At 47.4% G+C, this 23,952-nt stretch overlaps 2 protein-coding genes across 2 annotated transcripts; both read right to left on the reverse strand.

Annotated features, from left to right (window-relative positions):
• Positions 1–7,586: 7,586 nt before the first annotated feature.
• LOC140264812 (olfactory receptor 14C36-like) lies at positions 7,587–8,531 on the reverse strand. Its single transcript, XM_072360723.1, has one exon. It carries the CDS (start codon positions 8,520–8,522, stop codon positions 7,587–7,589), a length of 936 nt encoding a protein of 311 aa, XP_072216824.1. The 5' UTR covers positions 8,523–8,531.
• Positions 8,532–13,316: 4,785 nt separating this feature from the next.
• Positions 13,317–16,793, reverse strand: LOC140264817 (olfactory receptor 14J1-like). The gene is made up of 2 exons (XM_072360727.1): positions 16,508–16,793; positions 13,317–15,590 (listed from the first exon to the last, which is right to left on the reverse strand). The coding sequence occupies exon 2, from the start codon at positions 15,565–15,567 to the stop codon at positions 14,602–14,604; it is 966 nt and encodes a 321-aa protein (XP_072216828.1). The 5' UTR covers positions 15,568–15,590; positions 16,508–16,793; the 3' UTR covers positions 13,317–14,601.
• Positions 16,794–23,952: the final 7,159 nt, after the last annotated feature.

Below are 23,952 nucleotides of genomic sequence, written 5' to 3' on the forward strand. Positions count from 1 at the left end.
CCTGGGATGCAGGATTCCTGGTTCTGCAGGACACCTTTACATTTCCATAGGAATGGGATTCAGCTGAGTCCATTCAGGCATCTTATCCTGAGGATGTAGTTCTGGCTCCTGGAGGGGATTCAGCTCCCTCCCATGGCTCCCACACACCCAGCCAGACCAGCACTGACCACACATCTGGCCACAAGCAACTGGTCCCCTGCATCCCTCCTCCTGCACAGCCTTCTTTCTCCTCCATCGCCATTCATTCCCATCTTTGCCTGTTGCAGTCAAACGGGTTGTGTTGCACTCGGTGACATCTCGGTGTCTGCTGTAAGACAGAATACCCTTAAATAGGACATCTCCTTTTTCAGACAGTGATCCTTGAAACCTTCATCTGCAATACTGAGACCTCCCTGAGGAGCAGTTCAGGCCTTGAAGACTTGAGGGAAATGGCTCATTAGGTCTTTCTGCACTGTAATGAGCCCCACAGTGTATGTGGTGCCCATGAACTTTGGGGACCGAGAGAAGACTGCTGTAAGCAAATGATGGAGGTGCAGTCAAAATGCTGTCCAGAAATGTTAGAGAGTGTTAGAGCTGTAATTGGTCCCTGTGGGGCCATTCCCAACAGAGCCTCCCCACAGCTCTGTTAGAGCAGATAATTGGAGGCTGTGATTACAGGCAGGCCTTCAACTTTTTTGCTTAGCACCACTACTATGGGGAAGTGGGCCACAAGCTTCAGTTCAAGATGATGAGCACAGCACCAATAGATGGTAGCCTGACAATCACACCTGGTTTGACTGTGATGTTGTTGGCTATTCTCTCTTCTCAGTTGGCAAAGCACAAAGAGCAGTGTGTTACTGTCAGACTTTCACTCTTTCTACTGCCATTATTGATGGAGGGTAGTAAGGGACACAAACACTCCTTGAATAACTTCTCATTTTGCAGTTTTTCATATACAGTCAGTTGGCCATGAAAATCACAGAGCCCATTGGCTGTGTGCTACAGCATGTCAGTTTCTAGGAAGCTGTTGAAACATTAGGGCAAGTGAGGCTCTTCTTGAGATACTCCTTAAGAATAATTGGTATCGTTTTCCTGGCTGAGCAGCTTATAGTAGATTCCCACATTGACACCTACTTTATTTCCTTGTCCCTTAATCCATACACAGAGGCTTTCAACCATGTCACTGCTAACTGTAAGCTCCATTCCATCCAGCCCACCACATACAGTACCCCTATTCCATCTCACCTGCCCTGCATCTCTGTTCTGGAGAGCCCAGAGCCACCCATCACAAACAGCACACCCCTCACAGGACCATTCCCACCACGTCTCATGCTGACAATGCTGAACCCCACAGGGCCTCTACCTTTGGGTGCCCACGTGAGAAACCAATAAGCCTTGCACATGGGAACCCGGGGGGCTGGTTGTTCCCTTGGGAGCTCTTGTCTGTGGCTGTGTGGACAAAGGGCCTTTCCTCTTGGGAGGAGTATAGGAGTGTTGTAAGGGCCTGCAGAGAAGCAATGAGGAAAGCTCACATGGAGCTGAAGCTGGTGAATGAGATAAAGGATAATAAGAAGGTGATCTGCCTACTGTTTATAATTTCACTTTGGTTTTCCTCTTTTCCTCTGAAAGCTGTTAGTAACTCAAGCCTTATGTGATATTTGAACAAAGCGTACAGCTTAGACAGATACGATTGTGAGAGGGCCAACACATACAGGCGAACTATTTCGTAGAAATCTCCTAAATAAGCTCATCTTTTGCTTCACTTGTGTATGAGGATCATTTCACCTTAATGAAACTGTGGGGACTCTGAATCTGGTTGTCACTGCCTCAATTCATGGGCGGGACGTGACAGCGTTGAATGAACTAGAGAAGAAACGTAGCTGGCAAAGGACCCTAGAGACCTAAAGGCAAAGGACCCAAAGGACCTAAAGAGACTTTAGCAGATCCTTTCCTCTGTAGTTCTGATTTGTCTCTATTCACCCTTCCTAAGGACGTGAAGGTTTGAGTAGGAAGTCTGGAATTTTCTTATTTATCTGAATTGGTCTGGAAAAATGTGCTGTCATTCATGGTGAAAATCCATCAGTGGAATCCATTGGGATGTGGTGCTCGGGGACATGGTTAAGAGGAGGGTTGTTTCAGTTAAGGTAGTACTGCTTCTTTACAGCTGGACTTGAGGATCTTGAAGATCTTTTCCAACCTGAGCAATTCTATGATTCTATGAGGTGACTGGGATTGTGGATGAAGGAAAGGCTGTGACTCATTTGCCTTGACTTGTTCAGCCTGGAGAAAAGATGGCTGCAGGGTGACCACACTGCAGCCTTCCTGTCCCTAAAGGGAGCCTATAAACAGGAGGGGAGTCAACTCTTTGAAAGGGTAGATAACAGCAGCACAAGGCAAAATGGTTTGAAGTTGAAGGAGGGAAACTGAGGTTGGATGTCAGGGGGAAGTTCTTTTCTCTGAGAGCGGTGAGGTGCTGGAACAGCTGCCCAGAGAGGCTGTGGATGCCCCGTCCATCCCTGGAGGTGCTCAAGGCCAGGTTGGATGGGGCCCTGGGCAGTCAGGTCTAGTATTAAATGTGGAGCTTCTTGGTCCGGATTGCCACAGGGGGGCTGGAGCTTCATGATCCTTGTGGTCTCTTCCAACCCAGATCATTCCATGATTCAATGATTCTATGATTGGTACAACACCTTCCACAGCTGCCTTACCAACAAACTAGCTGGCTGATATTATTATTATTATTTATTTATTTATTTATTTTAATAGTGCAGTGAAAAGTGCACGGAAAATTGCCTGGACCAATTTCAAGAAGCAGTTATCAGAGATGTGAGGGTAAGCAGGTGAGAACAAAGTAGTGGTGTCCATCAGGGATCAACAGTAAGGCCAGTGCTGCTTAATGTGTTCACTAAGGAGTGAATACTGGAGTGCAGTGTGTGCTCACAGGGAGCTTTTGGGGAAACCCAGCTCAGGAGGGTGGTCAATGTGTGGGAGGGAAGGTCTCACGTGCTAAATCCTACAGATACTTAGTTAGCTGTTTCCCATGAGATTGGTCATATATTTGAACAAGTTGTCCACAGTCACACATCCCACTTCACAGCCGTACTTGGTTCTGTACTGCATGCAGTATTATATGAGAACTGAAAGCACTGTGAGCTGTTGGGTCTGGTGTCTTCTGGGGTGTTACTGGAGGGCTTTGTGGACAGATATCCGGAGTTCACTCTATGAGGATGCTGCCCAAGGAAATGACAGTTTTGGGCCCCTCACTGCAGGAAAGACATGGAGGTCCTGGAACGTGTTCAGAGGAGGGCAACAAAGCTGGTGAGGGGCCTGGAGCACAGGCCTTATGAGGAATGGCTGAGGGAGCTGGGGTTGTTCAGCCTGGAGAAGAGGAGGCTCAGGGGAGACCTTATAGCTCTCTATAACTTCCTGAAGGGAGGTTGTGGTGAGCTGGGGGTAGGCCTCTTCTCTCGTGTAATCAGTGATAGAACTAGAGGGAATGGTTTCAAGCTGTGCCAGGGGAGGTTCAGGCTGGACGTTAGGAAGTATTACTTCTCGGAAAGGGTAGTCAGGCATTGGAATGCACTGCCCAGGGAGGTGGTGGAGTCACCGACCATGGGAGTGTTCAAGAAACGTTTGAATGTTGTGTTGAGGAATATGATTTAGCTGAGAATTATTGGTAAAAGTTGTACTGGATAATCTTCTAGGTCTTTTCCAACCTTGATAATTCTGTGATTCTGTGAAACCACATTTTCTGAAAACATATTTCCAAACGAAAGGGTTTACTGGGGTGATTAGAGGCAGACAAAGAAGCAGACTGCAGGGAAAGCACAGGGGACATTTTAACAATGCTTTGTTACTCCTCAAAGTAAAAGTGAAAGAAGGGTTGGAGGAATATCAGAACCGTCCTGTAAAGTCGTGGTTGCATTGCCTCCCATTTTCACCAAACAGCAGTCTGCTGATTGCAGATTCAGTAGGACTTTGGGGGCACATTGGTGTCACTTTGGGGTCACATTAAGGTCACATTGAGGTAACTCTGGGGACACTTCAGGGTCACTTTGGGGTCACATTGGGGTCACTTTGAGGTGCCTGCCTCATAGGTGTGGGTTTTTACTCATGGGAGGGGACAGGGCTTTGGGAAGAGCACTGGGACCTTGTAGAGGCAGGCATGGCTTTGGGGGGGGTGGGTATGGCCTCGTGGGTGGGGCAGGGGGGCCTAATAGAGTTGTCATGGCTTGATTGGGTGAGGCCTGGTAGGAAACCAATGTCTGAGTCATGAAGGAGCCTGACATGAAGGCCACACCAACAGTGGGCGTCCAACTGGAAACTGAAGTCTTGAACCAGTGAATCAGGGCCAGAACTCCATGTAGCGCTCTATAAACCCTCAGCACCCACCAGTTAACTCCTAATAAGTTTAATAGATCCTTAATGATAATTTCATGGCACACAGTCAATCCCCTTATATGGGTTGGTTCTGCCATGAATCACTCCGTATGGGTTTTACTATTGCCACAGGGCTTTATTTTAAGAGGACTTCTTGAAGGATAGTGACTGTGACCTTCATTTATTTATTCCGAAATACTTTGTAAAAAGTCCATATCACAGTGAGTATTTGTGGACCAACCTCCCCATGGAGCTTCTGATCTCCTTGTTGCACAGCGTGTAGATCACGGGGTTTGTTAAAGGGAAGATGATTGTATGGAAAAGAGCAATGACTTTTTCCATTGGGATGGCCTGGAAGGGGAGGACATAGATATCACAGTATCACAGTATCACAGTATCATGCGAGTTGGAAGGGACCTTAGAGATCATCGAGTCCAACTCCCGGGATTCGAGCCCTCTGTGTAGCAAAGCAGCACTTCTACCACTTGTGCCACAGGGGGGGATTCGAACCCGGGCCTCCGGTGTTGCAAGCGGCAGTTCCACTGTGTCACTGTTGGCACAGGCCAACTTTGCCACCTGGCAGACATTGCAGAAGAAGTTGTCCAGGATCTTGGGGTCGTGGAAGGGGAGAGTGATGGTGAGAGCAAATAGAACAATGCCATGAATGAGGCCACCGCCCTATGAAGCTCCAAGTGGGGTGCAGCAAGCAGTCCTGTTCACAAGCATGGCATAGTGAAGGGGTTTGCAAATGACAATATAACGATCGTAGGCCATGTCCTCTATGTCCCCAAATTGTCCAAAATTACCCCCAAATTACCCACAAATTGTCCACAAATTGTCCCAATTTACCCCCCAGATGTCCCCAAATTGACCTAAGCTTTCCCCAAATTTTTGCAAGTTAGCAACAAAACACAGGGTTCTCGTGACGGGAAGATTTCTTTATTGCTGTGATGATCATGATCATAATGCTGTACATATATCTCTCATTCTTCTAAGCAAGCCTTTTTTATACTCTAACATGCGTATTCAGTACATTTCCACTCACAATCCATTGGCTAGAATGCAACCAAATTCCATAACAAGTCTTAATAATCAACAGAGGGTTTATCTTATGCCTAGGTATAAGGCATCGCTGTTTGTTCAGACCTTCTGTCTCCTTTCCAGACCCTCAATATCAGTGAGTCAGTAAATGACGAGGCCGAGCTGACCTCTCCATCTCCCACAACAGACTGATACAAATTGACCCCAAATGCCCTCTAAGGTCCCCAAATTAACCCATGTTAGCCTGAAATTGTTCCCAAATTGTTCCAAATTAACCCCAGTTGTCTCCAAATTGACCCAAAATGTCACCTAATGTCCCCAAATTGACCCAAATCACCCGCAAATTGCCCCCAAATGTCCTCAAATGTCTACAAATTATCCAAAATTACCTCAAAAATGTCCTCAAAGTGAGGACAGCTCAGCTGATTGAAAGTAGCCAATGGGACGTTCTGTACCATCTGACAGCAAGCAGAAGGAGTATTGAAAGGGGAGGGAGTTCATCTCACTCTTCTGCTGCTCAGGGGCCAGCTGGGCATCAGTCTGGTGGTGCTGAGCAAGTGCTTGTGCATCAGTTGTTATGTACTATTCCATATATATGGATATATAGTGATAAATATTACATCTCTCCTTTTATCTCTCTTAGTAAATAGCTTCATTTCAACTCACAAGTTGTACTTTTTTCCCCAGTTCTCTTCCCTATCCCACTGGGAAGGGGCAGTTCACAAAGCACCGTGTGCAGCTAAGCCACCTGCTGGGTTTAAGCACCACCATCATTTTGGTGCCTGATATGGGTCTCCAAGGATTGAGAGACCTGTCTGTCCAGACAAGGGTCTGTCCAGAGCGAGTTAACACAGGGCTTTGTGGGAGTTGGAGAATTACTGGCCATGATGCTGATTGTTTCCCTATTTGTGGAGCTCGTTGAGCGTTCTCATGAAGCTGCATTGCACAGCTCCTTGTTTTCCCTTCTGCATTGTTTGTCAGCTCTGGGGGGTGGATTAGGGAATTTATTTTGCTATGCTGTTTGACTTTGTTTTACATCACGATAAAATTGGCAGCTGTCAAAGTGAATTTTTGTGCACATTCAGCTCTGCGGTCATCTTTGGGTTTTGGAAGGGATATTGTGTGTGCCCCCTGTGGCGCAGTGGTATAAGCTGCTGCCTGCGGCACTGGAGGGCCCGGGTTCGAATCCCCCCCCTGTGGCGCAGGGGTAGAAGTGCCGCTTCGCTACACAGGGGGCTCGAAACCTGGGAGTTGGACTCGATGATCTCTAAGGTCCCTTCCAACTCGTACGATACTATGATACTATGATGATTGTGATCAGTAATTACACCCTTTACTTTGTCTCTTCAGGGAGCCTGGCTATGGAGGCGAGAAGGGAGGACACTTTCCAGCAGTCCCTCAGCCTCCCTCTCATGTATATAGATATAGATAAAGATATATGTCTTAATTATTATCATTTTCTTTTTCTTTGTTCCAGTAAATAGCTTTTACCCAACGAATTCAAAACTGCTGCAAGTCCCTGAGTCACTTACAGATCTCTTTGGGACTCCTGAATCAGGCCCTGTCACTCAGTGAAGAGCACCAAAAGATCTTGAGGTCTTCTCAGGGAGCATCTCCTGAAATACATTCCTTACACCAGCTTTGGAAGAGGCCTCCAGTTCTCTAGCCCTGCTCTGAAGGGGCCCTCTTCTTACAGCAGTTCCAGCATGGAGACCAGCTCTGACACAGCCGTTCATACTGCTGGCTACTGACTGCAGCCCTGGAGTGCTGCTGTAGAGACAACAGGACTGTTGTGAGACACACAAGATCTTCAGGCCAATAGAAATGAAAGGACTTATTAAGAGCACTGTGGCAGTGTAAATAGAACAGGATTGAAAAGAGCACATTGTGCTGCTGTCTGTGACTGTACCTCCCCCAAACCCAGACAAAGTAGGAAGAGAGAAGACAAAAGGTATTGTCTTTTTTTGAAAGCCTTTTAGGTATCTTTTAATGAATTCGGGGAATCTGGTTCGATGTTTACATGAGATCTTGGAGTGAGAAAATAAAAAGTAGGCAGGAAAGAAGAAGATAAATAAATTGCAGAGAAATTTCATTGCAGATTGCTGTATAACACTTACAGAATCAAGCAATCAAAGATGCATAAAACATGAAGAACCATCAGTGGGAATCATGTGAGGAAGATGTGCACTTTATTGAAGCTGGAATAGTGCATGTTGCAACACCTTCATGAGAGCGTGCTTGATCTCCCTGTTCCTCATGCTGTAGATAACAGGGTTCAGTGTTGGAGGAACCACCGAGTACAGAAGTGCCACTTTCAGATCCAGGAATGGGGAGGAAATGGAGGGGGACTTCAGGTAGGCAATAGAAATAGTGCTGACAAACAGGGAGACCACAGCCAGGTGAGGGAGGCACGTGGAGAAGGCTTTGTGCCATCCCTTCTCAGAGGGCATCTTCAGAACAGCAACGAGGATCTGCACATAGGACACAACTATGAAAACAAAGCACCCAAAGCCTAAACTGACACTAAAAATGAGAAACAGAACTTCCCTGTGACTTGATTCTGAGCAGGAGAGCTTGAGGATCTGGGGGATTTCACAGAAAAACTGGTTGACAACATTGCCTTGGCAGAGAGGCAGTGAAAACGTACTGGCAGTGTGCAGCAGGGAATAGAGAACCCCAGTGCCCCAGGCAGCTGCTGCCATGGTGGCACAAGCTCTGCTGTCCATCAAGGTCCCGTAGTGCAGGGGCTTGCAGATGGCAACGTAGCGGTCATAGGACATGATGGTGAGAAGGAAATATTCTGCTGAGATGAAGAAGACAAAGAAAAAGAGCTGTGCAGCACATCCTGCGTAGGAGATGGCCCTGGTGTCCCAGAGGGCGTTGGCCATGGCTTTGGGGAGAGTGGTGGAGATGCAGCCCATGTCGAGGAGGGCCAGGTTGAGCAGGAAGAAGTACATGGGGGTGTGCAGGTGCTGGTCGCAGGCTACGGCTGTGCTGATGAGGCCGTTGCCCAGGAGGGCAGCCAGGTAGATGCCCAGCAAGAGCCAGAAGTGCAGGAGCTGCAGCTGCCGCGTGTCTGCCAACGGCAGCAGGAGGAACTCGCTGATGGAGCTGCTGTTGGGCATCTGCTGTTGCTGGGCTTGGAGTCCTGCTCAGAGTGCAGAAGACAATGACAAGTACTGACTGTTCTGAGACACTTCTCCTGCTATAATATGAAATGTTTTCATTCTCCTACAACAATGTACATTTAGCACCATTACTTGCATTTAATTTCATGTAGTTCAGCATTCCTTAAGCAGAAGCAGCATTTGGAGCTTTAACCTTCCTCTTCTTTTCTTTTCTTATCCCATTTCCCTGGATATTTTCATCTGTTTCATGTGTTTCATATCTTTACCTAACTGCTCTTACAACTCCAAACCCAGCCTCTGTGCTGTTCAACTTCAGATAGAAAAAGCTGCCTGTTCGCAGGTTAAGTGAATTATTCATGTCTGCTAAAAATTATGATAAATTCAATTGGTTCCATCATTTGAGAAAGGGGAGACTGAAATAACATCATGTGTGACTGCTCAGAAAACAAGCAATTGATTGTAGAAAAATTATCACAGCGGTGTCAGCCCCTTTTAGATTTCTGCCCTCAAACCCTTTTTCCTTTCCTCAGTACAGGAAATGGAAAATCCCTGCCTTGGCTCCCCTCTTGCAAAGCATCCTTACAAACATTCAGTTGTGCAGTGGAGCTGTGATCCCCCTGCCCCAGGCAGCAGCTGTGGCAGCACAAGCCGTGCCAGGGGGCTCGTTCCCCCAACCACATCTCCCCCTGCACAGCAGGGACCCTGCTCTGCAGGACAGCTCTGGGCACCCGCCTGCAGCCCCATATGCACAGCCTGCAGCCGTGCTGGGACAGGCAGCCCTCAGGACTGTGCTTTTATACTGCAGAATGGAAACCCTCAGTTCAAGCAGAAGTCTTCTTCCACAATATAGATACATGCAGTGCCTTCATCCAGATCTCCTATGGGATGTCCCGCATCTAGTTAACCCTCTATGAATAGAATCTTCATGGTCTGCAGTGAGACTTACCATGTCGTGATCTGTGAGCAATGCTCCTGCACTGAGCTCGCAGCCCGCTCTCACTGTTCACATCCTGCAAGCTCTCTCCCCTTTCTCTCCTCTCTTTCTGTCACCTGCAGGCTGTGTTGTGCACAAGAGCTGCTCCTGGGCACAGCTCTATCTCTGCAGCGCTGCCCACTTGTACGAGCTCCCTGAGTCCCAGGAGCCCAGCCCAGCACAGCAGAATAGGATGACATTTTCATCCTTCCCACTCCTCTCCCCTGAGATATCCCTGGGTCCTCATGGCCAACAGCTCCTGAAAGTCAACAGCATCATGACTGTGTTTAACTCATTTCTTGTACAAATATTCCCTGTGAAAGACAAACCTCAATAGAAGCGGCATTGAAATGGCATGCAGTTGACCACTGTGTTTTACTGTTCATTCAATTGCAACACCTTTCCTGCTGTTTGTTGGCTGAAAACAAAGAGAATTCTTTCATGGCAGAAGTAACAGTGAAGTGTCTTGGAGTATTAATGGGCCCACTGAGGGACACTAACAAGCAAGCTTCCCCAGGGACTTGTTAGAGCAGATAATTGGAAGCCATGACTGCAGGCAGGCAAAGGCACTGGCATGGTGGCTCTGATGCTAAGAAACCCCAGCTTTTTCTTGTGAAGCAGAAAGGCCAAGCCCTGATCTCCAGACACTTGGCAGGGAGAACCTCATGCTGACTAAGGATCCTTCCTGGGGCAGTGCGTTGGAGGTCTTTATGATTTTAAATGAAATACAGAAGGACAGAAGATCCCAGGCTCTGCATGGGGTGCAGAGTCACTGTGAGGTTCATGTCCCATGTGTGTCCTGTGCCTCATCGCAGGATGTGGGATGTGAGAAGGGCCCAGTCTGAACAAGCAGTCAATCCCAATGAAACTCTGAACTTCAGATCTCTCAGTTCCAGTGCCCTCCTTTGCACACCCTCCCATAGTTTGATGTCCTTTATGTTCTGTGGTGCCCAAAAGTATACCCAGAGCTCCAGGTGAGGCTGAAGCAATGCATAGCAGAGCAGAGACAATCCTTTCCCTCACCCAGCTGACAATAACTTGCTTGATGCACTCCAATGAACCACTGAGCTTCCTGGTTGCCTGGGCACACTGCTGACTCACGTTCAGTTTGATGCTGACCAGGACCCCCAATCCTTTTCATTCAGAATGCCCTCCATTGTCCCATATCCAGTCAGTGTGTATGTCCAGTGTTGCCCCTACCCAGGTGCACAATCAGGCACTTGTACTTGTTATGCTTTATGCACGTGGTGTTTAGTACCAACTGGTACCCAGTTCTCTCACCCAGTTCTCTACATCTCTCTGCAAGTCCTCTCCACCCTCAGTGGAGGCAACAGCACCTCCTCATCTGGTATCATCAGCAAACTTGCTCAGATCATCTTCTAGTCCTGTATGCAAGTCATCCACAAAAATTTGAAAGAGAAGTGGCCCTAAGATGGAGCCCTGGGGATCCCTGATAGTGACCATCTACCGACCTGATGGAACCCACTAACTATAATCTTTTGGGCCTGACCTAATGGCCAACTGCTCACCCACCATGTTCTGTTTCTGTCTAGCTGTATGCAGGACATTCTGCCCAGAAGGATGCTGTGAGAAACAGTATCAGAAGCACTACTGAAATATTCAGATACAACATCAACTGGCTTCCCTTAGTCAACTAAATGGATAAAAGGACCTTATGTTAAACAGGACCTTTCCCTTGTGAACTTGTGTTTGATGTGACCAATGACCGAATTGTCCTTCAGCTGTTGAAAGAGAGCAGGTAATCCCTGAGATCATCATCATAGTGTCATAGTATCATGCGAGTTGTAAGGGACCTTGGAGATCATCTAGTCCAACTCCCGGGATTCGAGCCCTTCTGTGTAGCAGAGCAGCACTTGTACCACTTGCGCCTGTACGTTTGTCAGGGCTGAAGCGGCTGCTCCCAAAGCCAGGACGCCCGTGTGCACTGTGGGAGCTCGAAATGGATTCCGAGGAGCCTGAGTGGTACGCCCCAGACGGCAGGCTGCAGTGCGGCCAGCTGAGGCTCAGACCTGACAGGCCTCTCCTCCCGACCCTGCGGGTTCCTACAGCAGAGCTTCTGCCTGGAGGGATCACATCCATACAGCACGGCAGGCTTCGGCTGGTTAGTACGCGAGGATGGCAAAACTCGCAGGCTGCAGCCCCGAGACAGACAGAGGAAGTCCTGGTGCTGGTGACATCATGCAGGCTGCTGGAATCTGTGTGATGTCACACTGCGTTTCCATGACGACAGCGGGCTTGACCCAAGGGAAGCTTTGCTGCCATGTTTGGTATCTGATAGAGCATGTTGCACGGGGGCTGGGCAGACAGTCGTGCCAAAGAGGCCAGTTGTACATCACCATGGACAGCACCAGTCCTTTTGTGCCTCCTTGAACCCTGGCCAGGCTTTGGGGAGAAAGCCAAGAGGAGTAGAGGGCACTGGGTGTTTCCCCACACAGCTAAGTAGACTGGTTAATTCAGTGATATAAAGGCTGGACCTGCTTACAGTGGCTCTGGATGCCTCATCCGTGGGATGGATGCATTGCTGTGCAAGTTCCCCATGGCTGGGAGAGGTTCTCCATATTGTCATTGCAAAAGGAGCTCCCCAGTGAGTGTGGATCTGAGTAATGGGAAAGTGTTGGGTCAGCTGGTGATGTATCTTAGTCACTGAGCTCACGTAGCAATGATTAGGCTCACTGCCTCACTTACTTCCTTTACTGCTTTTGACTACAGACACTGCTTTATTTTTTGTATGCTACTGTAATGGGCAGTAAAAGAAGCCTATCCCTTCTGTTGGTTTCTTTGTCCTTCCTGTTGACCCCCTGGATTGACACAACAGTATTAGCATGTGATGGGCACATAACTTGGACATCAAGTACATGACTTGTAAGGCCAGCATCAAGAGCGCATCCTTTGGAGACTGAGTGACTTTGGCTTGTTGAGCCTGGAGAACAGAAAGCTCTGGGGAGACCATGTGGCTGCCTTTCAGTACACAGGGCCTCAAAGGTCACCTATTTCCAATGCCCTGCTGCGGCCAACAGTGAGGTCAGGCTGTAGGTCAGGTTGCCCAGGGTGTCACCCAGCCTGAACGTGAACACTGGTAAGGACGGGGTATGCATAGTGTTTCTGGGCAGCCTGTGCCAGCACCTCACCAACGTCTCAGTGAAAGGATTCGTAGCACTGCTTTTGAAGTCTCTGGCTTAAAGAAATCCTTTTTAATTTTCTTCCCTACTAACTAACTTTTAACTATCGTTAAAATCTTATGGTTATGCATGCATTCTCAACCAAAAACAGTCACAGAGTTATCTAGATCAATCTATGTCTGCGACAGGGGGCAAAGTAGGTTCGTGGGCCACCCATCCACTGACAAATAGGTTGTGTAGTTCTTCTGTGTGCTCCACATGATTTTATGATGTGGAATTCCAATAGCAAAAATTACAAAACCATGAAACCTGTTTCAATTGCTGTGGGTCATCGAGAAGCAGACTCAGTAATTGCCCAGCAGCCAATTTGTCTTTTCTCCCCTGGAATGGCACAGAGTGCCACCATCCAAAGAGAGACGCTCCAGCCCCACCTGTCCTTTAAGCAGACTTCATTGCCATAGAAAACTGGAGTAGCCATATTTAGGTTCTGCTTTGGTTTTTGGCATTCAAGTGCTTTCAGTATCTCTTAGCAGTGCACAGACCCAAGGGTCCTGTGCTTCAATTGTACGATGGTTATTTAAACAATTTATATACCTATGATATTAATATATATCATAGAATAAGAATAATATAAATATCATAGTAGTTTTAAAATTTAGACTTTTTTTTTTTTTTCTTAAGTCACTAATGTAATGAAAGAAAAATAAATAAATTGAAATTCAAATGTTTTGTTATTTACCTGTTAACAATATTGTATATTTTATGAGATTCATCAAACACAGAATGACTTGTGTTGCAAGGGACTCCAAGGACCACCAAGTTCCAATCCCCTGCCACAGGGAGGTCCACCAACCTCTAGTGATAAGAGCTGCTTCAAAAGTAATGCCTCCTCTTTTATTACATGGGTTGTAGGATCAGAGGCAGATATTGGAGGTGTGGCTGTAGAGGTTGAACCTTCCCACCAACATCCCATTAAATGTTGCTCCCGTGTTTCAGAATGGCAACTAACATGGAAGTGCATCCGAAGCAAAGGTGAGCCATTGAATTCCTCCAAGTGGAAAAAATTGCAGGCGCTGACATTCACCAACGTTTGCTGAATGTTTCTGGAGACCAAAGAGTGGATGTGAGTAGAGTGAGACACAGGGAAGTGTGTTTCAGCGGTGGAAACTGTCGGTCACCTTTGCTGGTGCAGAAGGTAATGAGCATGGTATGTAGGCACCTCTTCCCTCCCCTCAGACTCCCATATCTGTTCTCCAAACATCACCTGAACTCCTTGTGTCAGTCATCTCATTAGAGGCAGCTTTCTACCTAACAGCCTAGGCTCCAGAATGACACTTGTAACTTCTGGGTAACTTTTATCAGACCTTTGTGCTCAGTTCTTCTTCCACAGACCATCCTGGAGGCAGTGACCACCTCTGTGTACAAAGTGGAAGAAGCCCGGAAGGAAGCTTAGAAACTTCTTATATGATAACGCAGGGTCTCACAGGGAATGAGGAAGAGGGGACCTGACAACCAACATGCAGACCAGCTGCTGCTGCTGGCCTCTCAGAGGCACTGGCAGATGTGAGCCTGAAATCAAGAGACCCCAGCCAGGAGCCCAGGGATGGCCCGTCAGCTGTTGCAGGCTGAAGCCATGGCACAGTTTAATGAACAGCTGTGTGCTTCCTGATGGATTGTGGGTTTCTGAGAACATCTGACCCCGATGGCTCAAGAAATGTCTCACAAGAAGGACAGACAGAGTGATTGCATGTTCTTTATTCTGTTAAGGTTCACAGGGAGCCTGGTTCATTATGTACAGTGTATCTCGGCTAAACTACAAAGGTACAAGCTGATTAGGAATTGATTTGTGTAATGATGTTTTAGTGAAAAACATTAAAAAATTAAAAAAAGAAAGAAAGAATTACACATCTAAAGTGGCACAAAACAAACAATAAAAGAGAGCATGATTTAATAAAAAGCTGCATTACAGAGCATGAATTTGAAAAGATGGGCAGCTCACTGCTAATGAAACACATTTGGTCATCACTTTTCTCACTGCATCCTTGACCTCCGTATTCCTCATGCTGTAGATGAGGGGGTTCAATGCTGGAGGCACCACCGAGTACAGAAGAGCCAACACCAGGTCGATGGAAGGCAAGGATACGGAGGGGGGCTTCAGGTAGGCAAAAAAGGCAGTGCTGAGAAAGAGGGAGACCACAGCCAGGTGAGGGAGGCACGTAGAGAAGGCTTTGTGCCTTCCCTGCTCAGAGGGCATCCTCAGCACGGCCATGAAGATCTGCACATAGGACACCACAATGAAAACAAAGCACCCAAAGCCTAAACTTATAGTAAAAATAATAAACACAACTTCCCTGAGGTAGGAAGCTGAGCAGGAGAGTTTGAGGATCTGGGGAATTTCACAGAAAAACTGGTTGACAACATTGCCTTGGCAGAGAGGCAGTGAAAACGTACTGGCAGTGTGCAGCAGGGAATTGAGAACCCCAGTGCCCCAGGCAGCTGCTGTCATGGTGGCACTAGCTCTGCTGTCCATCAAGGTCCCGTAGTGCAGGGGCTTGCAGATGGCAACGTAGCGGTCATAGGACATGATGGTGAGAAGGGAATACTCTGCTGAGATAAAGAAGAGAAAGAAAAAGAGCTGTGCAGCACATCCTGCGTAGGAGATGGCCCTGGTGTCCCAGAGGGCGTTGGCCATGGCTTTGGGGAGAGTGGTGGAGATGCAGCCCAGGTCGAGGAGGGCCAGGTTGAGCAGGAAGAAGTACATGGGGGTGTGCAGGCGGCGGTCGCAGGCTACGGCTGTGCTGATGAGGCCGTTGCCCAGGAGGGCAGCCAGGTAGATGCCCAGCAAGAGCCAGAAGTGCAGGAGCTGCAGCTGCCGCATGTCTGCCAAGGGCAGCAGGAGGAACTCGCTGATGGAGCTGCTGTTGGGCATCTGCTGTTCCTGGGCTTGGAGTCCTGCTCAGAGTGCAGAAGACAATGACAAGTACTGACTGTTCTGAGACACTTCTCCTGCTATAATATGAAATGTTTTCATTCTCCTACAACAGTTTACATTTAGCAGCATTACTTGCAGTTAATTTCATGTAGTTCAGCATTCCTTAAGCAGAAGCAGCATTTGGAGTTCTAACCTTCTACATATTTTCTTATCCCATCTCCCTCGATATTTTCATCTGTTTTATGCCTCATATTTTTACCCCAACTGCTCTTAGAGTCCCAAACCCAACCTCTGTACCATTCAACTTCCGTTTGAAAAAGATGCCTGTTCATAGGTTAAGTGAATTATTTTTGTCTACTGTAAATGATGAAAATTTCAATTGGTTCCATCCTTTGAGAAAGAGGAGACTGACAGCTCATCTTGTGTGACTGTTCACAAAACAAGCAAGAGACAGAAGAAAAATTCTCAGAGCTGTGACAGCCCCTTTTAGATTTCTGCCCCCAATCCTTTTTGCCTTCCCTCAGAACAGGAAATGGGAAATCCCTGCCTTGTCTCTCCTCTTGCAAAGCACCCTTACAAACATCCTGCTGTGCAGTGGAGCTGTGATCCCCCTACCCCAGGCAGCAGCTGTGGCAGCAGAAACCCTGCCGGGGGGCTCCTTCCCCCCACACGTCTATCCCTGCACAGCAGGGACCCTGCTCTGCAGGACAGCCCTGGGCACCCACCTGCAGCCCCATATGCACAGCCTGCAGCCGTGCTGGGACAGGCAGTCCTCAGGGCTGTGCTCTGATGCTGCAGCACAGAAGCCCTCAGCTAAAGCATAAGACTTTTTCCACAGTAAAGAAACATGCACTGTCTGTAGCCTGATCTGCTACAAAATGTCCCAGTTTAGATAACCCTCTATGAAAAGCAGCTCATGGTCTGCAGTGAGGCTTACCGTGTCGTGATCTGTCAGCAATGCTCCTGCAATGAGCTCAAAGCCTGCTCACTGTGTACACATCCTGCAAGCTCTCTCCCCTTTCTCTCCTCTCCTTCTGTCACCTGCAGGCTGTGTTGTGCACAAGAGCTGCTCCTGGGCACAGCTGTCTCTCTGCAGCGCTGCCCTCTTGTATGAGCTCCCTGTGTCCCAGGAGCCTGACCCAGCTCAGCAGCAGAGGATGTCATCTTTATCCTTCCCACTCGTCTCCCCTGAGATGTCCCTGGATCTTCTTGGCAAACAGCTCCTGAAAGACAGCAGCATCATGACTGTGCTTTGAAATCTGCTGATTTAAACACCAGATTTCCAGTGGTCAGTGACTGATTCCAGCCATATGGGGACTCCAATCAGAGATCGTTTGATGAAACAAAAAGGGCACCCAGAGAAAGACAGAGAGGGGTGGACTTCCCATGTGCAGGGCAGTGATCCAGCTGAGTTACTGAAGGCATCTCATCTCTAAAGGGAAACCCTGGTGCTGAAATGGGGTTCAGCTCCCCATGGACACACAGGAGCTGGGATTCCTGTGGTTCAGTTTAGAAGTGCACAATGAGTTCCCTGCATGTGCGCCCCTGCTCTGAGTCCTCGGTCCTTCAGCAGGGAGGCAGTTGCTCACACACAGACACTGGGTGTTGCCCAAGGTGTCTGGGCTGCTCTTGGATGTGTGACAGAGCTTGTAAACCATGTGGGAAATCCCTGAGATAGAAACCTTCCTGAGCATCAGCTGAGGGCCAGAGAGGCATACAGGTATTCTTGGCTATTCTAAATGACAATAGACCCCCTGTTTAGGGCACCTCAATGTTGCGGACAGGGACACCAGGGAGAGACTCAAACTCGTGGGTACTCTAGTGTTTATTTTATTTACAAGCTCAGTACAGCAGACATACAGAGCTCGGGTCACTCCTAGTGAATGACATCCAAGCTATACGAAGGTCCTATATTTATATGATCAGAAAAACATTACATCATTTATGTTATCCATTCTCAAGACTCATTATTAATAGATCATCAGTTCTTCTTCTCAGTGCTGTTTCCCATCTTAGGATCTGGTTTGCGCAGGTTTTCATGCTTCACGTGTTATTCTTCTTTCATCTAAGCTATCCGGTCTTGACCAGTCCATTCCATCTGTCTCATGATCACCAACTTATTAACTACTAAATGACAATGTCAGCACTATTTTTGTCTTACTCTACTGTTTATGATTTCACAAAGTCTAACACCACTACATGGGTCATGGTTCGGGGCTGTACAGGGGATAAATGAGTAGCATATTGGCTGAGAACTTTACCATTTTCCCATAAATGAGTAGCATATTCGCTGAGAACTTTACCATTTTCCCTATCACTCAAAGTGCCTTTGTCTCAAAGTGCCTTTGTCTCCGTCTCCATGGAGTGTGCAGAGTTACTCAGCTGACTAAATGGAAGAGCTCACAAAAGAAGAGCCAGATCTTTCTCTGTTCTCCATCTGCTGCATATTCCGGAGCTCAAGGCAACACAAAGCTAACATATGTCATTATTCATCAACAGACATAACCTCAGTTTTCTGTGGGCTCTCAGGTGAATGGCATCGGAAGCAGCCTTGTGTTGTGCCACTTCTCTGGGCTGTCCCACACACATGCAGCTGCAAATGCAGCACAGGGCCTTCAGGAAAGCCATGCCCTAGGAGTGTCCTTGCTGCTACATTAACTCCTAGACCCACAGTGGGACTAATGCCTGTGTGCCACCTTCTGCACATTAATACCATAGATGAGCTATCCAGTCAGGCTATGTCCAAAGATGCTTTCCAATCAGGATGGGTTACTTTACTTCTGTGGGTTTTGCACTAATGAGAGCATCAACACATGATGAGCCAGAAATATTTGTAGAGTTGCAGGCCTGAGCTCTTGTTTGGGCCACAGAGACACAGTTAAATGGCTTCCACATCTGCACTGAAGCAGAAGGGGGATACCAAGTCTTTACAATAGATGGGCAGGGAGACAAGGAAGGGAGAATGCTGTCTGTGAGAGTGCACTGAGCTCTGCCTGGGGATGGCAGAGCAGCCAGGTCAGAGCTAATGGAAATGGCAAACAGGAGACCAACAGTGTCTGTTCCCGGCTTCCTGATCAGGAAGAGCAAGTGGAAGGCGCCCTTTGCAGGCAGATGGGATCCTGATGTTGTCAGGCCCTTGTCCCTTTAGGGGCCTCTTTCATTTCAGTATTTGCTGCAGGGACAGCACAGCAGGGCATGTGCCATCCAGCAGATCCGAGGAGAGCACAGATAGCAGATTCTTGACCAAGCCGTGGAGGAAACAAAGAGGAGAGGTGCTCTGCTGGATCTCATACTCTCCGTCAAGGAAGGTCTGGGGGTAACTGTGAAGGTCAAAGGGGCATCAGGCCATGTGCAAGACGCAAATGGATCTCTTTATATTAATTAATTAATTAATGTTGAGGCTGTAAGCTTAAATGATGATCATAAATGTCAATAAAACAGACAAAGAATTGAAGACAAAGATAGAAATCAATGAAAATGTGTTAACCCTTCTCAAGATGAGAAAATCTCATGTGTCCTGTCCATTTTGAGTTGTAAATATGAGAACTTGAGGGGATTCTGCGCCTGTTTTTCTTTTCCCGTATTTACGATCTTTTCCAGAACCGTGTTTGCAGGACACAGATGCCTTCATGTTCAGGGACACAGACAGCGGTGCCAGTGCCAATGCCCTGTGACTAAAACCCGGCATCCGCCGCTGCTCTTCCCTGCTGCCTATTTGATGTCCCTCATCCTCCAGGTGTCTCCAGCTCTCCTAAATAAATGGCCATGGTTAAGGCCATGCTTTCAGCAGGCCACCTGGACACACGCTCCTCCCACTGCCCTCCAGATTTCTCCATCCCTTGGTCTTTGTTCAGTCAGATACCTCCCAATTATTATCTATCTGATTTCTGACTTTCAGTGGGATTACTCAAATTTGCTCCATCTCTCCAAAGTCTGATGGACAGTGTTGTCAACTCCTTCACCGTGATCCTATCTATCCCTTCCTATCTATTCCTTTTATTTTTCTTCATTTCCTTTTTCTCTTTCTTTTTAAAGCACAAAGTCTGAAAGATGTTCATTAATGTCAGTAAAGGTGAAGAAAAGAGTTGAAGATAGAAATCAATGAGAATGTGTTAACCCTTCTCAATGTGTGAAATACTCACAAGTCTTGTTCAGTTTTAAGTTGATACCTCCCAACTACCTGGCTGATCTATCCCAGGGATATTACTGGAATTTGCTCCATTCCTCAAAAGTCTGATGGACTCTGTTGTCAAATCCTTCACTGTGATTCTATCTATCCCTTCCTGTCTGTGTCTAACTCATTTCTTGTACAACCATTCCCTGTGAAAGACAAACCTCAATAGAAGCAGCTGGGACAAAACATGCAGTTGATCACTGTGTTTTACTGTTCATTCTATTGCATCACCTTTCCTTCTGTTTGTTGGCCGAAAAAAAAGAGAATACCTTCCTTGCCCATGTGCAGCAGGTTCTCTGCGGAAAGCCAGAGGGAGTTGGTGCAGAGAAGGTTTAACACTGAGCGGATGACGGCAGAGGAGAAGAGTGATGTGAGGAACAGTGATGCAAGTCCCATGGGGCCAATGTGAGTAGAAGCAGGATGGGGAGGTTGAGGAGCAACTTTGTCCACACAGAAACAGAATAGAACTCGCTGGGGGCATCCTGGATTGACATCAGTTGCACAGTGCTGCTTTAATGTCTTGTTTGAACACAACTATAAATAGACAACAAATGTCTGCTGGATTATTCCTCTTTAAGCTCTCTCCAGATATCTCTCCATTTTGCTGAACAAGTTCTGAAAACCTGAAGAGAATGACAGCAAGACACAAGGCTCAGAAGGCTCTTTAGGTGGTAAGGAGCCCCAGGCGACATTTGTTGCTAAGTCCATCAACCTCCAGTGCAGAGAGAAGACTGCTCAAAGTGCTCAACAAGACAAAGTCAGAAGTAACAGTGAAGTTAGTTGGAGTATTAATGGGCCCACTGAGGAACATTAACAAGCCAGTTTCCCAAGGGACTTGTTAGAGCAGATAATTGGAAGCCATGAGTACAGGCAGGCAAAGGCACTGGCATGGTGGCTCAGATGCTGAGAAACCAGTCCTTTGTCTTATGAAGCAGAAAGGCCAAACCTTGATTTCCAGACTTGGCAGTGAGATCCTGTCCCTCATGTAGCTCAGGGCCCTTCCTGGGGCAGGAAATGGAGAATTGTATGATGTCAAATGAAAGACAAAAGGACATAAGATCCCAGGCTCTTCATGGGGTGCAAGGACACTGTGAGGTTCATGTCCCATGTGTGCCCTCTGTCTCATCACAGGATGTGGGATGTAAGAAAGGCCCAATCTGATCATGTAGTCAATCCCAATGAAACTCTGAACTTCTGATCTCTCAGTTCCAGTGCCCTCCTTTGTGCACCCTCCCATAGTTTGATGTTCTTTGCATTCTGCGGTGCCCAGAAGTACACCCAGTGCTCCAGGTGAGGCTGCAGCAATGCAGAGCAGACAGGAACTATCCTTTCTGTTACCCACCTAGCAATAACTTGTTTCCTGTGCTCCATGGGACCACTGGCCTTCCTGGCTGCCTGGACACACTGCTGACTCGCGTTCAATTTGATGCTGACCAGGTCCCCCAATCCTTTTCAGTCAGATTTCTCTCCAGTGTCTCATATCCAGTCAATGTGTGTGTCCAGGGTTGCCCCTACCCAGGTGCACAATCAGGCTCCTGTTATACTTTATGCACTTGGTCCTTAAGACCAACTGGTACCCACTTCTCTGACTTGTCCACATCTCTCTGCAAGACTTCTCCACACTCAGTGGAGGCAACAACACCTCCAACCAGCAAACTTTCTCAGAACATCTTCAAGTCCTGCATGCAGGTCATCCACAAATACATGAAAGAGAAGTGACCCTAAAATGGAACCCTGGGGAACCCTGATAGTGACCATCTACCAGCCCTATGGAACCCATTGGCTATAATCCTTTGGGCCTGAATTATTGTCCAACTGCTCACTGACCACATCCTGTTTCTGTCTAGCCGTATGCTGGACATTCTGTCCAGGAGTGTGCTGTGAGAAACAGTATCAGAAGCTCTACTGAAATCCTCAAGGATAACATCAACTGGCTTCCCTTGGTCAACTAAGTGGATAACATTGTCAGAAATGGACCATAATTAAACAGGACCTTCCACTCAGAAACCTGTGTTGGCTGCAACCAGTTACAGAATTGTCCTTCAGCTGTTTTTCAGTCACTCCCATCATCACTGTCTCCATAATTTTACCTGGCACTGGAGTGAGACTGACAGGTCTGTAATTGCCCCTGTCACATTTCTTGTTCTTCCTTACAATGAGACAGCATTTGCTAGTTTCCTGTCAACTGGCATGACCCTAGATTTTAGATGCAATTGAAATGAGAGCCCAGAACAAACTAAAGTGTCATCAGTGAAAGAATGTAGATGGGCCTTAGCTTTGCAATGCCTTGAACTCCAGAGTGTGCCACAGATGGAGCAGAGAGGAAGATCTGCCTCTTCTGTTGTGAGCTCATCCATTTTCTAAGCATAATAACACTACATGATACATGGGGACAGTGTCTCTGCTCTGCTCTGCTCACAATGGAAGGGTGTGGGGGGTTGCTGTCATATCAGTGCAGATAAACTCACTTTCTCTTAAACCCTTTTTCCTCTGTACACTCTTCCACTATTTGTACCCTCATTTACATTTCCACATACCCTCAATTACGCTTGCACATACCATTAACAATTACACTTTCATATACCATCAAAACAGTTTGTCAAACAATACTGTTTTTTATATCCCATACACACCCTTAATACCATTTATCTTTCCATTTACAGTCTGTATTGTTCAGTTATAAACACCTCAACGCAGAACCAGCCCTGATTGGCCCATCTCTCTCACACAGATCCTTGCAAGCAGAACATAGTATTACATAAATTGTTTGACACTCACTAAAAAAAAACAAAAACAAAATGATTGCTGAACTGCTCTCTGTAATCTTTGAGAGGTCTTGGAGAATGGAGGAGGTGCCTGAAGACTGGAGGATAGCCAATATCTCTCCAGTCTTCAAAAAGGGCAAGAAGGAATATCTGGGTTATTACAGGCCAGGCAGCCTCACCTCAGTCCCTTGAAAGGCGACGGAACAGCTTGTGCTGGATGCTATCTCCAGACAGCTGGAAGAAAAGGAGGTTATCAGGAGTAGTCAGCATGTGTCCACCAAGGGGAGGTCATGATCGACCAACCTGGTAACCTTCTATGACATTTTCACTGGCTGGGTGGATGGGGCGAGAGTGGTGGATGTCGTCTACCTTGATTTCAGCAAGGCATTTGATACTGTCCCCCATGACATCCTTATAACAAAGCTGAGGAAGTTTGGGATAGATGAGTGGACAGTGAGGTGGGTTGAGAACTGGCTGACTGGAAGGGCACAGAGAGTTGTTGTTGGCTGTGCAGAGTCCGGTTTGTGATCTGTATGTATCCGTTCCCCAGGGGTCGGTGCTGGGTCTGGTCTTGTTCAACATCTTCATCAGTGACCTTGACATGTGGATAGTGGCCACCTTCAGCAAGTTTGTTGACAATACAAAGTTGGGAGGATTGGCTGACATGCCTGTAGGCTGTGCTGCCATTCAATGAGACCTGGACAGTCTGCAGAGATGGGCAGTAAGAAACCAGTTTAGGTTTAACACAAGCAAGTGTAGAGTCTTGCAGATACGGAGGAATAATTGCATGCACCAGGACAGGCTGGGGGATGAGCTGCTGGAGAGGAGCTCTGCTGAGAGGGACCTGGGTGTCCTGGTGGATGAAAGGTTGGTCATGAGCCAGCAGTGTGCCCTCATGGCCAAAATGGCCAATGGCTTTCTGGGCTGCATACAAAAGAGGGTGGCCAGGGGGTCGAGGGAGGTGATCCTTAGCCTCTAGTCTGCCTTGGTAAGGCCTCATCTGGAGTACTGTGTCCAGTTCTGGGCTCACCAGTACAAAAACGGCACGGATCTCTTGGAAAGAGTGCAGCAAAGGGCTACAAAGATTGTGAAGGGACTGGAGCATCTCCCCTATGAAGAAAAGCTATGAGAACTGGGTATGTTTAGCCTTGAGAAAAGAAGAGTGAGAGGGGACCTGATTCAGGTTTATAAATATCTGAGGTTGTTGGCAAAGTGGCGAGGTCAGACTCTTTTCATCAGTGTGTGGAGACAGGACTAAGAGAAATGGCCAGAAACTGGAGCATAGGACGTTCCGCATGAATGTGCGCAAGAACTTCTTTACAGTGAGGGTGATGGAGCACTGGAACAGGCTGCCCAACGGGGTTGTGGAGTCTCCAGCTTGTCTGGAGATATTCAAGACCCGCCTGGACGCCTAGCTGTGCGCCTACTTGGTGTTCCCCAGAC

This window comes from Excalfactoria chinensis, unplaced genomic scaffold (assembly GCF_039878825.1).
Source record: "Excalfactoria chinensis isolate bCotChi1 unplaced genomic scaffold, bCotChi1.hap2 Scaffold_324, whole genome shotgun sequence".
Lineage (NCBI taxonomy): Eukaryota > Metazoa > Chordata > Aves > Galliformes > Phasianidae > Excalfactoria > Excalfactoria chinensis.

Bases quoted from the DNA above. Each gene is read 5' to 3' on its own strand.
- LOC140264812 (XM_072360723.1), bottom strand. From the start codon at position 8,522: ATGCCCAACAGCAGCTCCATCAGCGAGTTCCTCCTGCTGCCGTTGGCA.
- LOC140264817 (XM_072360727.1), bottom strand. From the start codon at position 15,567: ATGCCCAACAGCAGCTCCATCAGCGAGTTCCTCCTGCTGCCCTTGGCA.